We start from the raw sequence: 24,988 nt of genomic DNA, 5'->3' as shown, positions 1-24,988 counted from the left end.
AAAATGCTTCAAAGCTCCAATCTCAAAAACTGATTGGTACAAATTAGACCTGCTGTTCTGAGGTACATGTAGTTTAATAGGTGAACTAAGCTTCCGTTAGAAAAAGTTCATTTTAAACTCCATATGGGTGGCGAAAAGTTCAAATCTCATGAATTGCATCAAGTTTTAACCACCAAAATTGGTTATCCAGGTTCTGGACATATACACTAAAAAATTTCTGAGCTGTGTTCTGAACTTTTGTTATATTTCTAATTTTAACTTGACTCAACATACAGAGAAGAGTGGGAATGGGTCCAAAAGCTTTCTGGCTCTGAATCCATGGAAAGTGTGGATCATACTTCTGACTGCCCCATGCAATTGTTCTTCTATGAGCTCCAGATGGCAGTGAAAGCTCTCCTTAAGCAGATCAATATACCTCTACACCAGGTACTAGTCTTTACCATTTTTATCTTCTTTTTATGGCTGACGGAAACTGCATTGTAGCATAAAACTCAAGAGGTTAAACATATTTATATATATATATATATATTTAGTTTATTTTCACTGACTTAAGTACCACTTTGCACATAGATACAAGCTTTTAATTTGATGCCCACAAGTGGACACAAGACTGCACTTCTGCCCCTTTTCTCTAGCTCCTCTGTGTTGACCTCTCCCACAGTTCCTGGATATCACTTTACTGTGGTCTAGTCAAGCAAGGAAAAATCACTGGCTAGCACACCTTGAAAGATTCCAAGTCTTAGCTTTAGGATAGTATGAAGCAAAGAAGATAAATAAATAAGTGTATAGCTAGATGTACTAATGATTTATCTTAAGAACAGACGACTAGTAGTAGTATAATCTAAAGCAATGCCATGGTTATCCCATGCTATCTTTCCAGAGAGATTTGCTGTCAGATTACTGTCCTTCTAAATCAAAATGTGCAAATCTAACCCTCATTAATAAGAAACTTCAAGAGAAACTGTTGGCATAGAAGAGAACAGTAAAAGTTTATTAGGCTCTGTCTAGTAAGTTAACGTGATACAGCATTAGGTTGAATTCTTTCTTGTTTTTTTGGCCTACATTCACCATCTCCCCCACCACACACAAACACACACACACACACACACACACACACACACACACACACACACACACACCATCCCTAAACACACACACAAAATGAACTAAGTTTAGCCTGGTAACAGAAAGACCTTTCCGAGAGTAGTGACTGGCCCTCTTTAAATAACAGAAAGATAACCATGAATTGGCCTCTGACCTATGGAAGGAGGGGAATAGATTAGAGACTCCAAGAGTGTTCTTCCTCAGGGATACTGCTCCGATTATAAGTCAATACCACAAGGCTAGTCCAAAACAGCCAACACTGATGAAGGCTAAATTGCACAAGATGCCATAAAGACAATTGGGAAACAACTGGATTATTCCAGGGGTGGCCATGTACTCAGGAGGAGAAAAAAAATACCAGCTCTACTTATGACAGTAGATACAGTTAAAGGGTTTCTTGGGCTTAGCAGATTTGAAGCAGCTCATATTTCATTGTTGACTCTTGGGCTACACATACATGTTGGGAGAAGGCTGACTAACTACCTAAGAGTACATACAGTTTTTTTTTGTTTTTGGTTTTTTTTTTGGATACTTGTAAAATTTTCTCAGTCCTTGGCCAGAAACTACATTTTTTCCCCCTTAACCAACTTAAATTGAAACTAGTAGATTTTTAATTCAATCCATTTTTGTTGCTTCATGTAATTATATTCATCATTTTGAAAAGCCCACAGAATGCAATCATTTTCTGCTTTTATAAGAAGCATAAATGTTGTTTTCAGAGTTTATGTGGAACATTACTGCCTTAAATCTTTATTTTATATAGCATTATTAAATGGGCTGAACCCTAATATTTATGTTGTATAAAAATTCCAAGCTTGAAGTCGTGTAATTTTGTTAGATGTTTTATGCCAGTTTGGTGTTGTTTATGTAAGTGCCATGTTGTAACTCTCCTATTTTTCCTTTGCGCGTGTCCCTCTGCAGGCAAGGAACTTCCGCCTCTACACACAGGAGGTGTTGGAAATGGGTCACAATGTGTCCTTTCTTCTCCTGCTCCCTGCCTCAGACGACGTCTGTACAGCCCCAGGACAGAATAATCCTTACACCCCACACTCAGGGTTTCTTAACCTCCCTCTTCAGATGTTTGAACTTGGTATAGTAGCTTGTTTCACCTAGAAATATTAACCCAGCCTCCTTATAATAAAATCACAAAGTTATATCTGTTCCCCCTTGTCCCAGTGGAGGGTCAATAAATCACATGATGGCTTTGGCAACAACCCTTCCTAGAACTGTGTACAAGTCTGAGAGAAAGCAAAGCTCCAAGACCATGTGCCCGAGCAATAATTATTGAAACCCAGCTAAGGCCCAATGGAGAGAAGGGAATTCTAAACAGAAAGTTCAGTTATCGAGCTGCAGTTCTTGCCTTCCTTTTGCTTTCTTAAAACATAAATACAAGAACTGATGATTTCATGAAGAGCACTGCCCCCTCTCTCCCTCTCTCTCTTTCTCTTTCTCTTTCTCCTCCAACTGGGGAAAAAATACTGAAATTAAACCGTAGACTGTGTATCACTTTGGAGGAAAAAAGTCTCTAACTATAAAGAAGTGCTGATTTATTAAATTGACTATACTATTAAATAGACTGAATTTCTAGCCAACTATTTGAGAAATTGACAGGGTCTCCCAGGATGCAATATTGTGATTATAATGTGGGATTCTGAATGGAGGAAGATCTTCTACTGACTTTCAAAAAATGAATAGCCTGGGCCGCAGTTTCTCTCTTTTTGCAGAGACCCCTGCTGCCCACTGAGAATGTGAACAGGGAGGCTTTGTCTCTTCCCATGCTTCATGTTGTAACAGACCAATAAGAGGCAATTAGCAAGAGCTCCATCAGTTCAAATGAACTGTATGATTTCTGGGAGGGTGACTAGTTGGGTAGAATGAAGGCAGACACTCTCTGGATTGCTCCCCAGCCACCAAATTTAGAAGCAGACAAGGCAACTTCTGAGGTCTCATTTTGAGATGCGAGCATCTGAATCTGAATTTATTCTTTGAGGATAAATGAATCAGACCTGTCATTTCTCCTTTGCAAGCAGTTCAGATGCCCAAAAGCTGATGAACACCAATTGTTATTTACCAAAGGAGGGAGAGTTAAGGGAAGCCTGAATTAGCCTTACAAACTGGGACTTGAGAGTCCTAGGGAGATTCCCTATTGTGTGGCACTGGCAGTGACTTAACTTTTCTGCACCTTGTCTGTGTCAAGTGATCAATAACATTGCCATACTATTCCCAAGAGGTGTGGATGTGAATGTGACCATTTAATGAATGCCCTACATGAGGAACATTATTAGTACATGATATAACTGGACTGCTGTTATGAAATACAGTTTGGGTCAAGGTATTTCCACTTAAGCCATTAAGTAAATATTGGGTGCCTACTGTGGAGATTCAAAAATGAGTAAGACTTTTTAAATTATTGAAACCCTGCTAAGGGTGTTTTATGCCAGTTTGGTGTTGTTTAAGTGCCACATAAAAGCCCCTCAAGGGGCTTTCAGTATAGTGGTAACAGTAAAATAGTAATACCAATTATTACTGTAATACCAATTATTACTGAATAAGGTAGAATGTGTCAAAGTTGTAAGTATTAAGTGATATTGAAAAAAGGGGAAAAAACTCATTTTCTCAAAGAACATATCAGAAAGCTGCCTTGGAGAAGAGGATATTTACTTTGGGTGTTAAAGAATGCACAGGATGTTAATAAACATGGACAATAAGAAAAGAATTCTTGTCAAGGAAACAAAATGAGCAAAGACATGAGAATAGAAGAACTCAAAAAGAGTCAGGAAAAGAAGTGGTTCAGTTTGGCTAGATCAGAGAAATGATGTGAGGAAATAGTGAACATAAAGCTGTACAGACAAGCTGTGGCCATACTGGGCAGTATCTTAAGAGTCAGGCTTTGGGATCTAAGATGAATCAAAAGCATAGTTAGGGGGATAGTTCAGAGGTTATTATAATAATCTAGTGTTGGGATAGAAATAAAACCAAAAAAAGGAAAGAAATACAGGTGTAAGAAACACTGGGAGTAAGAGACAAAACTGGGCAACTGTTTGAATGATAAAAGGTGAAGTCTAGAGATTTCTAGAGCACATACCCCCATGGTTTTCAGCCCCAAAGACTGTAAGGATATTGCTGCTACTACGAGAAGAAAGGAAATCAGAGAGGAAAGTGGTTTAGGGAAGAAAGATATTCCAGTCTGAATATCTTGAGTCTGAAGGTGCTAATTCAATATCCAAGTAGAAGTCCATTTGGCAGACATGCAGGAGAGAAAGTTGAGGTCTAAGCACAGGAACTCAGCCAGTGTCTATTGATAACAGCCAAAGCCAAGAAACGTGAATGATTTCCCAGGGATAGATAACTGACAGGGAAAAGATCTAAGGAAAGTATTTCATTGGAGAGGTAAGAGGGAATCCATTCTCTGTGAAATGGTCATTATTGCTCCATGATAACAGGCAAAAATACACAAAATTCATGTCCCCATTCATCAGTGGGCTTGGTAGAAATAATTGATGATTTGGTATCAATCATAGTTGTATCTGACTCCCAAGATAGTAGAGGATCAATCCCTGCAAGTATCCTCTATATCCTGCTTTCTGGGAGGCTTCCTGTTATTACTTTCCATTCTACCATTTCCTCTCTCCATTCATTCATGCATTGATTCATCAATAAGTATTTACTAAGTAACCTGCTATGTGCCAGGCACTATTCCAGGTACTGAAGAATCAGCAGTGAACACACTCCTCATGGGGCTTACACTTTAGTAGGGGAGGCAAATAATAAACCAGTCAACAATGATATTGTAAATGCAAGACAATAGCGAGGACAAGGAAGAAAAGATCTTTTGCTTCATGTTTCATAAATTCAAAAATTTATCTTTCTATGAAAAAAATAAATCGGGGTAAAGGACTGGAGTGAAGTCACAGGAGCTGTAATTTTGTATAGGATGACCTGGGAAGGTCTGAGGAAGATACATTTGAGCATAGACATGACATTTCCATGCAGTGGGAACAAAAATTACAGAAGTCTTAAAATAAGGTTGCACTTGACTAAGGGATCAGCATAGGTGGTGTGTAGTAAACAAGAGCAACAAAGATAGGAAATGAGATCAGAGAGTCAATAGGGGCCAGGTCATGCAGGGACTCATAGGCCACAGTAAGGACTTTAGAGTTGACTCTAAGTGTGTTTGGAATCCAATGGAGAATTCTGAGCAGTAGAGTAACATATTAAAAGCTCTGCAAAATCTGGTAGTACCCCCAGAAAGGAAAAAAATTAAAAGCATAACTTTGTTTAACCCAGCATTTTCCAAGTTCATTTGACAATGACTGGAACCATTTTTGGTACCAATTAATAACCCATAGAAAACATACTTCAGGATATGATGCCCTAGAACACTGCTTCTCAAACTTTAATGTATATAAGAATCACTTGGATAGCTTGTTAATAGATTCTTGGAGCCCCACCCCAGAAATGCTGAATCTGGGAAGGTCACTGGAGAATTTTGCATTTCTAACAAGCTCTTGGCTAATATTAATACTACCAATGCATGAACAATACTTGAAGTAGTACTGCCTAGAACACAGAGAAAAGGACATTTCAGGAATTTACAGAACTAGGGATGTAGTTAGTACAGTAATAGAATCCAGTAATGACTCTCTTTCTGACCTGCCTTACCACTTCTCAATCCCAAAAGAATTATAACATAATCAGATACTATCCTTCATCATCCTGATTTTAAGATGTTTTACCCCTGAGTAAGACATACATACCTTCTTACCATTCTTGTCCTTTTTCATTTCCTTATCATTGGTGATCCTGCTGATTAATGAGAACTACGTTAGTTTCCAGAAAAGACCACTTGGTTGGGCATGGTTCCATTAGAATACACAATTCTATTTGTCTTTTCTAGAGATCAGGAAGAAATATTGCCAGTAGCAGAAAATTAATACACTCCAGTACAATGATTATTGTACTTCAGCACCACCAGCAACAATATTTAAAATACTGCTGGGCCTTAGAAAGAATTGTGAGAAACTCTGTCTTAGCCCCAAGCAATCAGAGCTTTTCAAGAGGCAGGTTATCATAGCTACTTCCTCCAGTAGATATCAGCCCACTAAGCACTCAATAACACCTTCTATAGGGACTTCTAAGAGCTTGTTCGAGTAGACCCACACCCATCTAAGAAATATGCTAAGCAATTTTTACTTGTTTTATATAAATAGGGACTTCTATCTTCCATAGATAGATCTATATTAAAAGGTCAATAGATACACTAAGCATTTCTGAGGAAGAGAACATTGTTAGAAATTTAGTCAGAACTCAGAAAATTGTAGTAACATAGAAATTTGAAAAAATGCAAATTATATGAATATGTAAATTATAATAAAATAAAGCATTACACTGTACTTTAGTTTGACTTGTATAAGTCATCCCTGTCCTGATGAAAAGAATCTGAGATTTGGCAAACTGACCATGTTCCTGCTAGTGGCCTGAGTGAATCATAAATAACTTGCTAACCAGCTATGGAAAACTGCATCTGTGCCTATTCCAGCATTAAATAGATCTAGCAAGGACAAAATAATAGAGGAGCTTAGCCCTCTGTCTCCTGGATTTAAAACTAGGCTGGGACAAACCCATAGGGTGTCCCTTCACAGGATTAGTTGTTGGGGAAAGACTGTCATGTAGGAGGATGTTGTAAGATCTCTACGAGCAGCGTTGCGCTGAGGCAAAATGGTACAATTTCAGACCTCTCCCCACCCCCAGCCTGAAGGCAGACACTCCCTGTCCTTTAGACAGGAGCAAGATAACACTCTTCTGTAGTAATAAAGCACACGTCCAAAGGCTCACAAGGGTCACTGTTTATACTGTTCCCAGAAATAAAAGGAAAAGCAGTGTCATGAGCCTTCAAAACTCTGTCCAGTGATGTGGCCTCTTGAAGATTTGCCTAGCCTCTACTGAGAAGGTCACCCTGCCCTGACCCTGTAGGCAGTCACAATTGACAGCAGGCCTATGTTGAGGAAAGTTGATTTTTATTGATTTCCTTGGCTCTATGATTCATACTGATTGCACTAGCATGATTAAAAAATGGGGGAATTTTTTTAAAACATTTTGAAGCCTGGTATATATTTCATGTTTTGGTGCTTGACTGTACCCTTTATTCAACAAACATCTGCTGAGTTTCCACTGTCTGCCAATATGCTGAGACATTAATAAGACAGTCTGCCCACCAGAAGCCTCGAATCCAACAGAAGATACAGACATCTATACCGACAGTTCCAACACAATGAAAGCCCTGCTATAAGGGAGAGGCTACTGAGTTTGAGAAAAGACCCCTTCTTAATTATCCTTTCTTAAAAAGTTAATATTTAAGCTAGACCTCAAAGGATAAATAAGCATTCAGAAATGGGAATGAAAGGCAGAGCAGAAAAGGAAAAGTACTTTAAGCATAAGGAACAGCAGGCACAAAGGCTTGGAGACCTGGGAAAATGCAGCTTAATGAAGTACATTCTTAGTCAGCTCACTGTGACAGATGGTTAAGGCATCTGAGGAAGAGTGACAGAAGATGAAAATAAAAATTTAAAAAGTAAAAATCACAAATGGCTACTTATGTCATCCTAAAGAGGTTAGACTTTATCCTATAGGCAATGAGGAGTCATTAAAAGATTTTTTTAAAGGAGTAATATGGTCTTGGTTTTCAGCAGCTCTGTAGAGGTTGGACTGCAGGACAGCCAAAAAAAAAAGAAAGAAAAGTAAAAAGGCCTGAGACCAGAGGCAATGAGAGCAGGTGGGTGATGATAAGAACCTGAATCAAGGCTGCTGCAGTAGGGGTGTAGAAGAGAAAGCAAAGGCAGGAGGAATTTAGGAGTTAAAATCAATAGTGCTTGGTGATTAATTTAATGTGGTTGGAGAGCAAGATGGAGGAGCCAGAGAGTCTGAATAGGGTGCTGAGATGGATAATGTTGCCATCTACCAAAATAGGAAATACGAGGAGAGGAACAGGTTTGGGGGAGGGGAGAGATGATGAGTTCAGCTTGACAAATGATGAGTTTTGAGGTGCCTGTGGGATATCCAGGCATTGAGCCTAATGGAATCCAGGCCACAAGTTTACAAGAAATGGCACAGTCTCAACCCTCATTCCTAAGGCCAATTTTTCATGATTTAGGATACCATTCCTAAATTCCAACTGTCAATTCATTCACTACCAAGAATCTTTAGAGGGGCATCTTGTGCCCAAGTTTCTTTCTGACACCTTGGCAAAAAATCATGGGACTAAACTGAAGAAGGTAATCTTGTTGATTCCTTAGCTTCCAAACCAGGTTACATGACCTAGACTGATAGGACTTCACTGAGCTAGAGAATTTTAGGAAGACTATTCCAATGTCAATCTTGTTTTAATATTCAAACTACTAAATGCCTCATTTTTCCTGGGGGATGGGGTAAGGTATAAACAAAAATTTATTTTATATATGATAAATGCCACATACTTTATACATATGTTATCTTATTTAATCCTAGATAGGCAGTATTACCCCTGTCTTAAGATGTAAAAAACTGAGGCTCCTAGAGGTTACATGCCCACTATTACACATGTAATGAATGGGAAAACTATGACTCAAACCCAGTTCTGTGCCCAAGGACTTTACGTTCTACTATACTTTTAATCTGACTTTTTTTCCCTTCTTCTGACCTCTAGTGTTAGTGCCGACTACATTTTAATCTGTTACTATCTTATATAGAAAAAGGAAAGAAAACACCACAGAAAATGTGTCTTAGTTTGTAAATTACTAACAAATCATATGGTCTAGAAATGCATTATTGTACCCTTATACCATTTTGTCTGAAACGCATGTGATTTACATTAGAAAAAAATTAGAAGCTTCCAGTCTATCCTCCCCTCCTCAGTGATGGCTACCAAATGTATCATTGCTAAACCACAAAAGACTATGTTAAAGTAACATTTGTTAAAGTAACATTTAAGGGTCTGGATAAAAACCACTAAAGTAGGAAAGTGAAGCACTGTAGTTGAAAGGTCCTCATAGCTCAGTGTGGTGAATGGCACGGGTGGTGTGGGTGCTGTGAGACCACCCACTGATCCAAGGCTCCTACCACAACGAGACACAAGGAACAGTTGTGGACACCCTGGCACTTTAGAATTTGGATGGGACAGATAGTGTTCCTTTTAAAGACATTCTTTAGTGCCTCTTCCTACGTCCCTATCTTTTCCCTATCGTCATATTTTAGAAAGAAGGAGAAAAGCTAATTTTTTTTTTTTACAACTTGGTTTGGAAAGGCAGGCTGTGAGACACTTCCCTCTCTTCATTCTCCGGCCAAGAGAGGACATCTGTCAAGTGCTAACAGGACATAATCCCTCCTTGAAAGGCATAAAGGCACATTCAGGGAGCCGTAAGAGTCAAGAGTAAGCTATAAAGTAATGGTGACTCTCTCCTGTAGAGCTGCCAGTAAATATCACAGACCTGAAATACACCTTTCAAAACACGAAACCCAAGAGCAGTGAGAAAAGAAAGAATGGAAGGAAAGAGGAGACTTTGGAGGAAGGGTCTGCCATTTCAGAAGGGTCTGTGCATTTTTTTGTTCATTCAGTCAATAAACATTAATTGAGAAGCTATAATGTTCCAGGTTTTGAAGAAATAAAAATTAATAGGAGACATGCTTCTTGCCCTCAGAGAAATCAGTTTAGTACCCAGACAGTCAAATAAACACATAATTACAACAAAGCAGGACAACTGTCCTGATATATTTAAACCTAAGTGTTCTAGGAGCACAAAGGAGAGAAAGTGTTGGTGCCCACTTCCCATACCTTACCAGGACTTGGTAAACCTTAAAAGAGAATACTGTCTGACTAAAACCAGTCCCATGATTTTTTGCCATGATTCTGCTTGGAGGAAAAGAGGTATCATTGAAGATTTCACTAAGGAGAAGACATTTAAGCAGAATCTTCAAGTATCAGAAGAAGCTGAGCTGAAGGTATTGGTGGAGAAGTTGCACTAAAGGACAAAAAAAAAGGCATGTTTAAAAGATTGGAAGTACAAAAGGATTTGTAATAAATTTAGCTGACCAAAGCTTAGGGTAAATGTAAACAGAGGGTGGAGGGTGGGTGCATGATGGAAGATAGGACTGAAAATATATTCAAATCCTAGATTGCAAGGAGCTTTCCTTATAATGATAAAATGTTGGATTTTATCCTGAAGTCAAGAGTGAGCTCTACAGAGATCTTTAAGCAGGGAAATAGCATGAAAGGTAGAGCATTTGTTTTGCTCTCAAGTTTGTCACTACCTGAGAGGCTATATGAAACCAGTTCTTCTGTGTGTCAGGTAAGGAAGTACTAGAGTAGAGGAAGTGGGAAGGAAGAATCTGACACCAGAGAGTAAAATCAACCCCATAACTGAGATTACACAAATTGAGAAACACCTTGAAATCATGCACGACTGGACGGCCCACTGAAAGGAGACACGATGTGAAACAGTTGTGGACACCTTGGCATTTTAGAATTCAGATGGGACTGACAGTGTTCCTCTTCCATTTCCATATGAGGAACTGCAAAAAGTAGGTTACCCTTACACTCACCTGAGAATCATCCTAGCAAGAAATCAAGCAAGGAAGTAGGGGGTGGTAAGATGGGAAGTGTAGGGTACACAGAAACATCTCAATATACAGAGAACTAGAGCTTCCTCAATGAGGTGTAGAGATAACCAGATGCCCCATTTTGAGGTAGTATGGTTTTAGCTTCCCTAAATGGCCAGGTCTGGGTCTCAGGAATCAACAGCAAAGAGGCCCAAGGATAGTAATTATATGTTCTTCCTAGAAATTCTCCCCAAAGCCAGAAAAAAAATGTTTCCATAGATTCGTTGAGTTACAACGCCCCTATTTTCAAGGCATGGAACACACTGGGACAGGACAGAGTACACAGATTAAATAAGGTTTCTGGAGGGTGAGTCTCCAAATTCAAGAATGGCCAGGAAGAGACTGGTACTACACTGGTCTGAATCAAGATGCTTTCCTCATCCCATTGGAATCGGAAGTTATGGTATGTGATCAGATCCAGTCAGAGAAGTATGGAACATCTGACCACCTCAGGCTGCCTGCACCAGGCTGAGACCTATACTCCTCTCTCCCTCTTCCATGAAGAAGATAAAGATTTGACTATTTCCTTTGGCCTCTGGCCCATTATCTTTTGAGAGAGGGAAGCTAAGTCGACTGAATACAAAAATGGTCTGTCCAGGCATCAGCTCCATCATCTTCCCAGAGAGGCTGAGGAGTGGAGAGGCAGGAGAAAGATCAAAATCCATCTTACTAGTAGTCCTTAGGAAAGTTTTCCAGCCAAACAAAAGGCACCCTGAGAAAAGAATGTCTTGTGACTTCTGGCCTTGGAAAGGAGAGTGCAAGAGACAGTGGAAATCAGACATGGAAATCAAAACAAGGTTTCAATCTGCTATTTGGCTTTTTTTCTTAAAAGTGATAAGCAAACTTATTTTCCCAATGTATATAAACATATATATTCAACCCACTGAACATTAACTGCAGCTTGAGCCAACCCCACTTCCCATACCTTACCAGGACTTGGTAAACCTTAAAAGGGAATACTGTCTGACTAAAACCAGACAACTGGCCCCTTAAGAGCACACTTATAATTTATTTATGGCTTAATATTTTCCACTGATAGGATTAATACATCATGTTTTCATTCAGCTTGTTTTCTCTGAGGTATGAATTTCTCTATTTTGATACCAGATCTTAACATGTTTTATTTTGTTTGTCTACTTTCCAGTTCATTTTTGCAGCTACAGGGAGAAATTTATTAGTCTGTATTGCCGCCTCTCTGCTGTTGTGGAGCTGGATTCTCTGAATACCCAACAATCCCTGAGGGAAGCAATCTCAGACAGCGAGGTTGCAGCAGCCAAACAAAGACACCAGCAAGTTTTAGATTTCATTCAGGTAATAGTTTGCTTCTTCCGAGGTAAAAGGAAGCAAGAGGGGCAGAAAGGAGATGATGATAACCAAGTGTAAGAAAGAACAGTAATCTGGGCCAATTTAAAGACCACAGTGTTGAAGCAGCCTGTTGATTTGACTAAAATGTAGAGCTCAGTGAGATATGAATTTTTAAACAAACGCTTAAGAAAAAGCTTTTCTTAAGAAAAACACCACTGTGTTACTTAGAGCTGCATCAGCCACTGCGGTGGGTAGCAATGGCTTCCCATATTGGAGAAAAAAATCACTGCCAGAAGAAGTAGCTATCCAAGTATTATTCATACCTGGTAGCCCATTGATAATTCCAATAAAGAGAAAAATTGTATTAATTAGCTCAAAATCCTAGGGAACAGAGAGGAAAATGATTCATCAGTTTATGTTAACCCAAATCCAGTAGGATTTATCATTCTTGCTTTGGACTTCTTTCTGGCAGAGTTGACACTTTAATGTATGGCTATAGAAGTTAGAAAATGTGTTCCTTGTCCATGGTCTTGTTAGAAATTCCTCATGGTGACAACTCAGGGTCTTGTGACAGGGGTACTGAGTAGTCATCAATAGAATTTGAATCTGGTCTGAAACCACCTCAAATTCCTTGGACAAATCTTACAATCTTTCTGCCTATAGTCACCCAATTCACAAAATGAGTATAAGAGCAATAGCCCCATGGTAAGTTTCACTATGGCAGATATTTAGTTTGATAAATATTTGTTGGATACCCACCCAGGTGTCAGGTACTCTAAGGAAGGTACAAAGTTTAATTAGACATGATTGTAACCTTATAGAGTTTTGAACCCATTAAGGCAGACAAGAAATGTATATAAATCCTATTTGTAAAATGAGTTAGGTGCCAGAGGTAAAAAAAAGTTCAGTGTCAGCCAAAGAAATAAAAATTTACTTATATTTGTGGATATCAGAGAAGTTGTCATAAAGGTGTAACTGATATCTGAGCTAGACCTAGAGAGAGATAGGTTAGACTATAGTGAGGAGAAAATAGACTAGGGGGAGTTCAAAGCAAAAGCATAAACAGATAAGGCAGGAGAGAGGACAAAAATAGTATCTAGGGAATGATGAGTAGCCAATATTGGTTGGGACATATATTGAGTGAAGGACAGCAGTGAGAAATGAGGCAAGAATGATAGCCATGTGATCAGATTATAAGGGCTTTATTAAAGGTCATGGTAAGAAATGTGCACTTTATTCTGTAGTCAGTAGGGACCTGACCAAAGTTTTGGAGAAAGTAAGTTATAGGCCCTCAGAGCTATTTAGGACAGATTCAAGCAGGGAGCTGTGTCTCCCATGTCCATTAGTATGGCCATACTGGTTGCTGATAGTAAGCCCTCATTCTCATTGGCCATGCTCACTAATTAACTTGCATGTCATTCCTGGATTTAAGAAGAAGACAAGGAAACCAAATACAAAGCTATTACAACCATCCACATAAGAAGTAATGAGGACCAAAGATGGAGAAATGCTGTGAAGTTTAAGCAAATATATTTCTCTAAATCCTAATCTCCTCATCTTTAAAATAATACTACTACTAGCTCACAATATTACTATAAGACTTCAATAAGACAATACATGTAAAACACTCGGCAAAGTGCCTGTACATAATAAGTATGTGAGAAAATTACATATTGATTTACTCATGCATTCTTTCATTAGTAACAAGGAAAAATGCTTTGAAACATGAATATGCAAGGTTGGAGGATTATTAAGTACTCCAGAAGATACTGCAATATACTTGCAAGGTAGTGAGCAGATAAACCCTATCCTACTTCTCTCATCCTGTAAATGAGATATCTTAGTGACATCTCAAACTAAAAAAATAAACCTATCAAGAAGTTACTTGCTCTCTTGACCTGAAAATGCAGTATTTAAAAATTCAAAATATTTATATCATTTATTTTATTTCCAGTAAAAGTGGAACATCAATAGGAAGAATAAAGCAGGAAGAGACTATGAAATACTGTCTTATCTTTTGAACCCAATATAAGGGACAGTGGCGCACAGTAAGAATAATAATGACCAGAAGTCGATTAGCACACATTTTTTTAGTCCTCTGTTTTCTAGTGATAAGTCTTGAAGTGTTGGACAATTAATTTAATCTCCAGGGATCTCAATTTCTGCATACATAAAATGAAAGGATTGGACTGGATGACTTCTAAGGGCCTGGTTGTCTCTAATATTTCATACTTCTTCTACAACCATAAATATTTTTAAAGAAGCACTTCTCTAACCATGTCTTAGGTTCTGTTTCTGCTTATTGCACTGAAGCCTCCCTGAATCCAGTATGTTCATCCAATGAGAAGGCTGACCTTCAGTTTGTCAGTCTCAAAATCCTGGCTGCATTCTTACTCTGTGATGACTACCCTTTCTCCTTTCTTTTTCACCTAGCCTACAGCTCCACTGCCTTCTTCTCTTTCCCTTTCACCACACTGTTAAATGGGATGAATAAAGGCAGGCCAGGAATTCTTCAAAGTTCTAGCCTACTCTGGTCTCCCAAAGCAGGTAACTTGAGAGCCCTCTTTATATACTCTCCTTCCAGCCAGCAGGTACATGTAGACTTGGATAAAAGCCAATTCCCAAAGGGTTAAAAAAAATCACTTATTGGCCAGGATAAAACCAGACCATCCCCCTGCACCCAGAGCCTTCACGGGAATGCCCTGCTCCATCCAACATGGATAACCTCACTGACTGGAGATAATGTGATATCATCTCTCCCTTTATCTATAATGGGCTTCTCAATCTCTCAAATGAAAACCAGCTGCAGCCATCGCCCACTGGCATTCACAGTTCAGCCCACCACACACCATAACCTGCAGAGGCAACCGCCAGCCACGGGAATGTATGTATGATTCCAGATCTAAGACAGTGTTGAAGTCACTACACAAACCAAACATTGTAAAGAGCAAGGGAGTCTATGTAAATTACAGTGGGGAAAAGAAGCCAAGGAGTGCAGCCAGAAAGGGGGAGGGCTGGACTAGGTAGGAGAGGTGCAGAAAATCACAGATAAGGTATACAGGCTTTATAGACAGCATATGCAGCAGAAATGTCAAAGTGCAGAGCCCTGGAGCTTGGCATATTTTAAGCTGCTAAGGCCTAAAGGGCAATTAGGCTATAATTTATATACTGCAATGCTTCAAATGCTCCTAAGCTGTAATAGAAACACAGCTCATTAAATATAACCAATCTATCATCCCCTCAAACACCTTGTAACTGTGCTGTGAGAAAACCAATCACCTTTACATTTTAATAAAAATATTATCTTGCCTGAGTACAGAGAAAGGGGTGTAATTTATGGGATGAAAACTGAAATTTTTAAAGGGCAGGGTGAGAAATGGATACAGAACTTTTAACCAACAGACCTAGGGAGTTCATGGTCTTTCTTTTTAAAAACATGTCAGCAAGTCTTTAGAAGCTGAATTTGGACCTTAAAGTCAGAGGGATTATGCTGTCAGTTATTTTTAGATCAACAGTATAAAGTATAATGGGTGAAAATTATACTTCTTTTAGAGCTACTTAGCTAAGTCCGTTAAACTCGGTCCACAAGACTCCCTGTACCTATGTTTTTATTTTTAGTTCAGTTAATACCTCTTAACTTCATCACTGAGAAAAATTTAGAATTAAACATTATTTCTACTCCAAATTTTTTAAATTTCTACACTAAATCTCACTATCCATCCTCAGCAATAAGGCTGAAACAATCTTATCCCAGGAGAACAAGTAGAATATTTTAATAATTATATTTGTTTCTTAGGGCTGCTGTAACAAATTATCACAAACTAAATGGTTTAAAACAATAGAAATGTATTCTCTCTCAGTTCTTTAGGCCAGAAATCTGAAATCAAGGTTTTGGCAGGGCCACACTCCCCCTGGAGGCTCTAGGAGATAGTCCGTTCTCTGCTTCTCCCAGCTCTGGTGCTATTGGCATTCCTTGATCTGTGGCCACATTGCCTCAACCTCTGTTTCTGTGGCCAACTGCCTCCTTCACTTCTGTCTTGCAAATCTCCCTCTGCCTCACTCTTAGAGAACATGTTTAGGAGGACGTTTGTTACTGGAGTAAGGGTCCACCCAGATAATCCAAGATAAACTCCTCCTCTCAAAATCCTTAATTTATTCACATCTTTAATCATACAAGTTAACAATTACTCTTTTATAATATAAACTAATATTCACAAGTTCTGGTTTAGAACATGGACTTATCTTTTGAGAGGCCACATTCAGCCCACAACAATCATGACTGTCATTTTAACAACTGAAAACTTTATAATAAAGTGCACTCTATAAAATGCACTAATTTATATTATCTTACTTAATACTTATAATAGTCTCTTGAACAATAGAAAGCTAAAGAATTAGGTACCATCATTCATTCACTGAGTAATCACTTATTGAGTACCTACTCTTTGCCTAGCCAATAGTAAAAGATACAAAAACACAGTCCCTGTCCTCGGCAGGCACTCTAAAAGCTGTCTAAAAGTCATGCAGTACCTTTAAAATAACGTTAAGATGAGAGTATGCTGCATGAGGTAGGACCAATAAAAGCCAGCTGACAGAGTAAGAATCCCGTCAAGAAAATTTGTCCAAGTCTCACCTGGAATTTCCACTTTGGCTTTACCCCTGAACTTCAGATTTCTCCTCTTCACGGGCCTGCCCACTGCTGAACCTCCTGCCCAACTCAATGCCTAACAAAGCCTGAAGTCCAGTCTCAGGTTTTCATTACCAGCCCTGAATATTCTGTCAGGTCCGGTCACTCCAGGAAAGAAGAGAACTAGAAAGCCAGGGAAAATGGCTATCGACCAGCAGTGCCTTTGGCTAGCTGACTTTAGCTTGCCTGTCACTCTGAACATGGCAGACTGCCACAGTTTCAGGCTCTGCTCTGTTTGTTGGGAGCACCGGGTTTGTGCATACTCTTAAAGGAATATTCTGTAAGCACAGATTAGGGCCATAAGAAGGAATTTTGAAAATAAAATAGGACACTGGGTAGTCCTTTATCTTTAAAACCTTACAATCAGAGAGACCTTAACTTTACAGTATTCATACAATGAACACTTTCTGTCTGGAAGTTGAGTGACACCAACATTTCAAATATTCTTCAAAAATTAATCATGAAGTGTCAGATCTGGAAGGGACCTTACACATCATTTAGTCCGACCTCCTCTTTAGTTACGTTGAGTGAATGGCTCCCAAGAAGTTAATGGTTGCCCAAAGCACCCATGCAAAAGCCTATTACAAGCTTCAGGGTCCCATGAAAAAAAATGTGTGACCAGCAGCCTCTCTTCAGAGAGTCAGAATAACCAGGTTTGTGGCCAGTGTCTATTAAGATCTGGGAGAATATCTATCATCTACAGAGGTAGACACAAAAATATGAGTGACTTTTATACTAATAGTCTTTAGAGAAAAAACTATTGTACTTTATAATGGAAATGTTGTTAAAACCATTTTGGTGAACCAAAATGGTAACAATTTAAAATGAGTTGCCCTAAAAATGTAAGGATGTTTAAATTACTTAGGAATAAGCTATTTAAGCTGTTTTATATGTTAATGCTTAATTTGTGTGTAGCAAGTTCAACATATAACATATTCCTTTTCTATTAAAATGGGTCCATGAAACTCTGCTTAGCAAAATAATTCCAGTGGTGTCATTTTTCTAGTTCATATAGAAGAACTAGAACTACATTTTTTATTCAAGTATTCTGATATTCAGACTTTATCATATGCCTTCCCCACAATATCCTAATGAAGAATATTTCATTATATGCAAAGAATTAATAATGCTTCATATGTGTGAGAAATGTACTGTGCAGTTTTCCAAAGTACTTTCAGATTCATCATTTCACCCATTCGTAGCAGTCTTACAAGGCATCAAAGGGGACAGGTGTTATCCCCATTTTACAAATAGAGCAACAAAGGCTCAAAGAGGTTAAGCAGCCTTGCCAAAAGTTACCACAGAGCTAGTAAGTAGTGGATCCCAATTGGAATCCAAGTCTTCCACTCTTTGCACTAAATGACATAGCCTCTCAGGTAATAGTATGCAAGACACAAGAAATTATAAAGAAAAGGTATTTTCTGGCTTAGCAAACCTATGTTGAATATAAATTTTACTCTTGCTTAAAACCAGTACTGTGGAAATAAATGTATCATCTTGGATACTCAAGAAAACGTATTCCTTTTTAATACCTGTTTGATAACTCAGTGTCTTTTACCATTTTATTCCAAAGCAAATAGATGAAGTTTGGCGTGAAATGAGATGGATCATGGATGCTCTACAGTATGCAAGATACAAACAACCAGTTTCTGGCTTACCCATCATTAAGCTGACAGACCCCTCAGATGAGCAGAACCTAAAGAAAATCAACTCCACATCCTCACATATAGACTGCCTTCCATCACCATCACCATCCCCAGAGATGCACAGAAGAAAGGCAGTGAGTGGTAAGCAATATGATCAAAAGTTCTATATTTCAGTCACCAGATTCTTGGTCCTGTCTCCACTGGTGAGGTTCTTTTGTGCTGAGGCACTGGTCCCAGCAATCAGTAGGAAGCACTGCTCAGTGGTAACAGTCTAAAAGCATAGAGGGAACAAAATCAAAATAGGGTAGGAAACTAGAGGAGTAACCTGAATCAACTCTACTAAGGGCTGGAGAAGATTCAGTCCCGTTCTAGCCCAAGCTTCCATGATACAAAAAGAGACAGAGCAGGGATGAGCAAGGCTAAAGAAATGCTGAATGGAGACTGCTGCATTGCCAGGTGAGGGCCAAGTCAGCCAAGGGAATCTAAACAAAACTATCTAAGGAAAGAGAACAAGCCCAGCTTCTATTAAACAGGAACTGACAGGAATGAGGTGGGAAGTAGGTCCCAACCTGGGTAAGAGTTCAGGGCGAATTTCCTACCCACATGGCATCAATGTCCCAGAGTGCGAGGTGGGAAAAAGCAAACCTGGATAAACTATAATCCTTAGGCTGAAGCCAAATAAGTAGGTTGGTCTGATCATGGATACAACAAGCAGGAGACAATTTACAGACAAGCTGGAGGAAATGCCTAGCAAGTCACCTCTACTCCTGGGAATTACAGGGCAAATTCTAGCCACAAAAATACAGCTAGTTAACAAAAATTTTTACATCTTTATGTTTATAAACAGAGAGTAAGCATACTAGTCAAAGTCAATAGAAGGTTTTTGCCAAGGACATATTGAGACTAATGCCATTCTTCTAGTCAACTAAAAAATTCCATTCAAAGCAACTTTCTGGATTCTATAGCTTATAAGAGCTCCAATTTTGTAAGCTTTACAATAATTATAATTGATATTTTCAATAAATAGTTCTGAAATGTGGGCTTGTCCCATAGGGGGCAGCATCCTGTAACAGAAAGAGCTTGGATTTAGAAATCACAGACCTGTATTCAAATCCCAGATTTGTTTTACTAGCTCTGTGAGCTCAAACATAAAGTGAGAATAATATCTATACCTTGAAAAGTTACTTGTAAATAAGACTATGCCAGAGATGCATGGCATATAATATACAATTAATTGTAAGTATCAAATGTAATGTTATTCTTATTATAGAAAACTTTAGTGGGATATGAGACTTTTCTACAGGTACGTTTGTGTATGCTCCTATGTTTTAAAAATCTCAATGTCTGAAAATCAAGTGGAAGAACTTGAGAGACAGCTAATTTATATTACCAAAGGATTCTATGTTTTCCAAATAAATCAACAAAATAATTCTTTAAGTAAAGTTTCTCACATGTATTTTTATAGATTCTCACTGGGCTATGGATACAAATAAAATACGACCCCTGTCAAAAGCTAGTCCAATGGGGGAAACAAATACATTAACAAAAATTTAATGGTAATTGCATATGTGCAATGATGAGACTATGTGTAGGGTGTTATGGACTCTATTAGAGGTGTTAACTGTAAATTCATAAGATAAGAGAGTGCTTCCCGGAGAGGGTGGCAAAGTCAAGTACTGAAGGATAAGCAAGAGTTTGAGTCAAAAAAGAGGAAAGAGCAGAGCATTACAGGCAGAGTAAGCAGAATGTGCAACTGTGTATTAGTTCAGGAAACTACAAGCAGGCTGACTTAACTCAGGATCTGAGGATTCTTTTTTTTTTTAATTAAAATATATATACGGGTTACCCACTATATTCTAGGTCCTTTGAGGACAGGGATATAGTGATAAACAAAGCAAAGTCTCCACTCCCATAGAGCTTACAGTCTAAAGAGTGACAATGAAAACATAAGATAATTCCAGATAGTGAAAATTCCAACATATAACACAGAACACAATCAGGGTGGGCAAGGATTGTTGAATTCACTAAGACAATGAGCAAAGACCTTTCTGTGATGGTTACATTTGAACCAACCATAATAAAAGGAGCCAGTAAAGCAAAGATCTGGAATATTCCAGAAAACAAAACAACTGAAGTTCCTGAGGTGGGTGAGGGATGGACAGAAGACCACAGTCACTGGAGCAGAGTGAATAAAGGGGCTAGCTCTGAGAGAGGGTAGAGAGAAAGGGAGGGGCTGGATCAGGTAGAAACATGGTAAGATTTCATTCTGCTTGTGACAGAAAGCCATTGGAAACTTTTACGCAAGAATTGATATGATCTGAATTAGTCAATCAAATCTGGCTGTTGAATGAAGAGACCATAGGGGGACAATGCTGGAAACAGGGAGGTCAATTAGGAAATATTAACAGAGGAGAAACAAGTTTTGCTTGAGTGTCTCAGAATATCATGATGCTGTTTACCAAAAAAAAAGGATAGACAGGAGTAAAAATAACCTTGGGTGGTTGGGCATGTTGAATTTGAGTTAGCTTTGGGACATTCCACACAAAAAGAAACATTCAGGAGAAAATAGGATGTATGGGGTCTGAAACTCAGAAAAGAGAACTAGACCAATAGTACATATTTAAGAACTGTTGACATGTGAATGACACAGCTATGAAAATGCTCAGGATTTCCTAGAGAGAGTATGTAGAGTAAGTAGAGGAGACTATGGTAGGATCCCTGTGGAATGAAACAGCAAGACTTCTTAGACTAAGAAGAAACAACCTGAAGAAGAAGATAAAAACCAAGGAATAGAGTCGCAGAAGTTAAAATGTGTCAAATGATGGAGAGAGATTAAATAAAACAGAAAAGCTGCTATTGTTTTGCTTTGTATTCAACAAGGAAGTGAATAGTAATCTGATGGGAAGGAAAGGAGATAGAAACTGGAAGGAAGTAGATTAAAGTGTAAATGGGGGGGGTGTGGTAAAAAAAAAATGTGGGGCCAGTAAAGATACACTCTTTTTAAAATCTTGGTTGTGAAAGAAAAGCGGGAAGGAGAGCAGTAGCTAGAGAAGTATACGGATAAAAAAGCATTTTTTAAAGGCAGGATAGATATGTCCTCTCTTCTTCTATAATTCATATAATTTTACAAATTACTCTTCAGTTCTACTTCCACTTTCATAGCCCTTGCCTGCCCTCTGTGCTCAGAGAACCCTCCCAGTGTTCAATCTTCTCTTGGCCACAGGGTCTTAAGGAGGTCCAGTATCAGGGTGGCCTCTCCTGTGACACAGAAGTGCCAGAATCTCACATTGGCCAGATGACAGGTTCATATACTCCCTGCTGGGAGGATCTGGCCAATTACAATCGGATTTTATTATTAACTTGAAATATGAGTGATCATCACTCTGTTTCTTAAAATACAACGCTCTCTTGGGTCCATTTATTTCTCTGAAGCCAAGATTCCATGGACTGTGAAACACAGACGTGGAAGGCAGCAAATGAAAAATGGAACCCAGTGATACAGAAACTGCTGAGAGTTGGGAGAAACATTTAGTATCCTACCTCCTCAGAAAAGCAAAAGCACTTCAGAGAAATGAAATCTGCTCCTGTATACTCTGTCCACTCCACTAGTGTGACTACTTTTAATTACTTGGAAATAATTTATGTAGAGGAAAAAGGACAATTTAGAGGAATATCCCCACTGGCTTGCTCACAGGGCAAAGTTTGCAACACAATTCCATTCTGTGTGGGTAGAGTTCACTGAACTTCTGGAGCATGCTGGGAATACAGAGTCTATCATAAACCTAACCTCTGGTGCCAGCCCAACATTCTGTTTTTAAGGCTGTTGAGTACCTTGGATTTGTTTGTGTATATCTGTGTGTGTGTGTATGTGTGTGTGTGTGTGTGTGTGTGTGTGCTGGGGGCAGTGAGAGGCGGGAGGAGTGGAGTGTAACTCTAACTTAATTCCCATTTCTGTGATTTTCAAATAAAAAGTAGAACTCCTCTGAGTCAATTAAAATTAAGCATCTCCCAAGGACCCAAGAGGGAAAGTTGGCTCCTAGAAAAGGCAGCACAAGCAGGGGGTGGAATGATTTGGTCCATCACATGGGTATTTTCTCTCCCACTCCTTTTCTGTGGGTATAGTGGTCAGAGGCAGCAGCAATTTTTTTTCCAATATGCTATTTCTCCTAGTGACCCATGGGTGAGGCAACAGAAGGGAAGAGGTGTTGTTTCCTTTAGATGCATTTGAAGATTATCCTGATCTTCCAAATCTAAGCCTTCCTGGTAACCTTTTCCCAAGCGATGTTAAGAAACACTATGACATAAACTAACAGCTCAAAAAATCAACGGAGATTTGAAAATGCTATTTCTCTTGGGAAATTAGAAGGTGAACAAACCCCTGAGGTTCTCCTCAAGGCCTGATGAAATATTTATTAAAATTCTTTATTTACAAATTATTTAAATTTTACTCAAACACAATGGAAATAGATTCAAGGAAGCACAAAAAAATACAAATGTGGAGACAGATTTTTAGGGCAAATACCATTTATTCTTCCCTTCCTTCTGTCCTGCCATGCCCCCCTGCCTTTAAGAGAAAAGCAATAGCTTTAAATCAGTTATTCTTCCCTGAAATGTCATTTCCACATAATGCCCCCAAATCCACATCAGCTCTGCTCCGCGGCTGTCCAGAAACCGGGAGTCGTAGCATCCATTACAATGGCAAGAAAGCCCCACTTCCTAAGCCAGCACTAATGCTATGGGCAGAACTTGCATCAAACAGCTCCTGGGTCAACCCGAGGGGACAATATTCAAGGTTCTACCCATGCTGACTGCCCAGTGAGCCCTCCAAGGGGAATTGAGGAACACAACCAAATTTATTAAAATAACAACTGGGCAAAGCGCCTAAAATACTTAATGGAGCATAGGGCCTGGATCTGGGGATGGAAGCTGCACTTTGCATTCTTTTCCAGGAAGGGAGGGAGTGGCAGTGGCCTAAGTCCCTGGAAATTCTCTTTGGTGCCCTGGCTGGCATCCTGGAGATTTTCCTAGCTTGCTCTGGGAGGGGTACCCCACTCCAAGCAATAGGTTCCACTAAGTCTTATAATAAATAGTACAACGACCGTGGAAGTCAAATATTTAGATTCCCACTAGAGCAGTGTTCCCTAAGTGTAGGTCCATGAACTACAAGATAATATTTACTACTCCATACCCAAGCCTTTTTTCCATCTCCTTCTGGGGTTACTACAATTATAACTAGCTGTTCTCTTGATTGCTCTATCCCTTTTGCTCCTGGGAGCTAGAGTAAAGAAGTTATCAAATTTACTAATTCACTGCTAAATCTACGCTGGGAAATATAGTACTGAACCAGATCATCACCAACACAAGACACCAGACAAAATATTATCATTCTCCTTTATTATCAACAACATTCTCACAGCAAAATCTTGAAGTTTATCCGAGTACTGGTTTGCATTTTAATGAGTCACCTCTTGATATGTTTTCTAATTATTCTCTATTTAAGGGTAGAAAAGATCTCAATAATATTAATACCTTCTTTTTGTAAGGCACCTAAAGTATTTTTAATATAACCTTAATCTAATCCTCACAGCATCTATGGAATATAGGCAATATAACAACCTTAATGCTACAGATGATGAAAGGTTCAGAGGAACTAAACGATTTGTTCAAGATTTTATACATAGTAGGGAGCAAGACAGGACTTCAGCCCAGGTTTGTCTAATTTTAAGACAATTATTCTTTCTGCTATAACTGGGCTGACTCTTAAGTCAAGTATCACCAAATAGAAAGCAAAATTATTTTGGTGATTATTTTCAGGAGTTTCTATGGCAGATTAAGTAAATTAGGTTGTTTCATGGTACACTGAGTGTTGTTTTTAAGAGGTAGTCAAATCTCACTACCCAATGCTCCCAGATTTCATTATTTGTTTCAGTTACAGTTCAACTCAGCATACTTTACTGAGAGCCTTGTATGTACCAACATCAGAGGCTAGTAACACCTTAAACTTAATTACCTTAATTAAAATGTTAATTAAACTGTAATACCTTGACACTTACTCAATTATGATTAAGTCATGGTCTAGTGGAGGTACTCCTGGTCTGCTCGTATGTCCATGTTCAGACTAGATGATCCTGGGAATACAGAATATACTACATGTCCCTTTGCCTGACACCTTCTTTAATCCCTTCCATTAACTGACTTCTTCAACATTTACTAAGAAGAGATAAATAAGCCATAGTGCATGCTCTCTAGAACTCATAGTTCAATGAGAGAAACATGTAAATGAATAATGTATAATAAACCTTGATAAATGCAGTAGTAGAGACACAAATAAAATTCTCTAAAAGCCTACAGAACTGAGCAACTAACTCCACCTAGAGAATTTGGCACAGGTTCTTCCTAAAAGACTTTCTGAAAATATGCTTCATTGAGATATTAGCATATCAACCCTTGAAAGCACACCCACATACACTTCTTAGTCTTCTGTAAACAATAAATGTTCACTATGTTGAGAGGTCAAAGTGCAAACTGCTCTTGCAGACTGCTTGACCTGACTATGGGCTAGAAAGAGTAAGAATGTGTCACAAACTCCTCAGCAGTTGCTTCTAGTTCTAGTCAT

The 24,988-nt window shown here is 38.8% G+C and overlaps 1 protein-coding gene and 1 long non-coding RNA gene across 4 annotated transcripts in view; one reads left to right on the top strand and one right to left on the bottom strand.

Moving 5' to 3' along the window:
• LOC140849112 (uncharacterized) overlaps positions 1–16,872 on the bottom strand; it is a 50,666-nt gene extending 33,794 nt beyond the window's left edge. For 2 of the 3 annotated variants that reach the window (XR_012130684.1, XR_012130685.1), the window contains exons 1-2: positions 16,673–16,872; positions 5,862–5,907 (exon numbers count right to left, since the gene is read on the bottom strand). This is a non-coding gene — a long non-coding RNA (uncharacterized lncRNA). Of the gene's footprint in view, positions 1–5,861; positions 5,911–16,672 lie in introns of all 3 variants that reach the window. The other variant, XR_012130686.1, reaches the window with a different exon arrangement.
• Positions 1–24,988, top strand: part of ANKFN1 (ankyrin repeat and fibronectin type III domain containing 1) — a 376,020-nt gene that overhangs the window by 337,093 nt on the left and 13,939 nt on the right. Inside the window, exons 16-19 of the mRNA XM_036999166.2 lie at positions 276–426; positions 2,026–2,194; positions 11,879–12,045; positions 18,300–18,513. Coding sequence (XP_036855061.1) covers positions 276–426; positions 2,026–2,194; positions 11,879–12,045; positions 18,300–18,513 — 701 coding nt within the window. The remainder of the gene's footprint in view (positions 1–275; positions 427–2,025; positions 2,195–11,878; positions 12,046–18,299; positions 18,514–24,988) is intronic.

Source organism: Manis javanica, chromosome 4, assembly GCF_040802235.1.
Source record: "Manis javanica isolate MJ-LG chromosome 4, MJ_LKY, whole genome shotgun sequence".
NCBI classification, from domain to species: Eukaryota; Metazoa; Chordata; class Mammalia; order Pholidota; family Manidae; genus Manis; species Manis javanica.
Note: the sequence above shows the minus strand (reverse complement) of the source record. Positions and strands in the feature narration are given on the sequence as shown.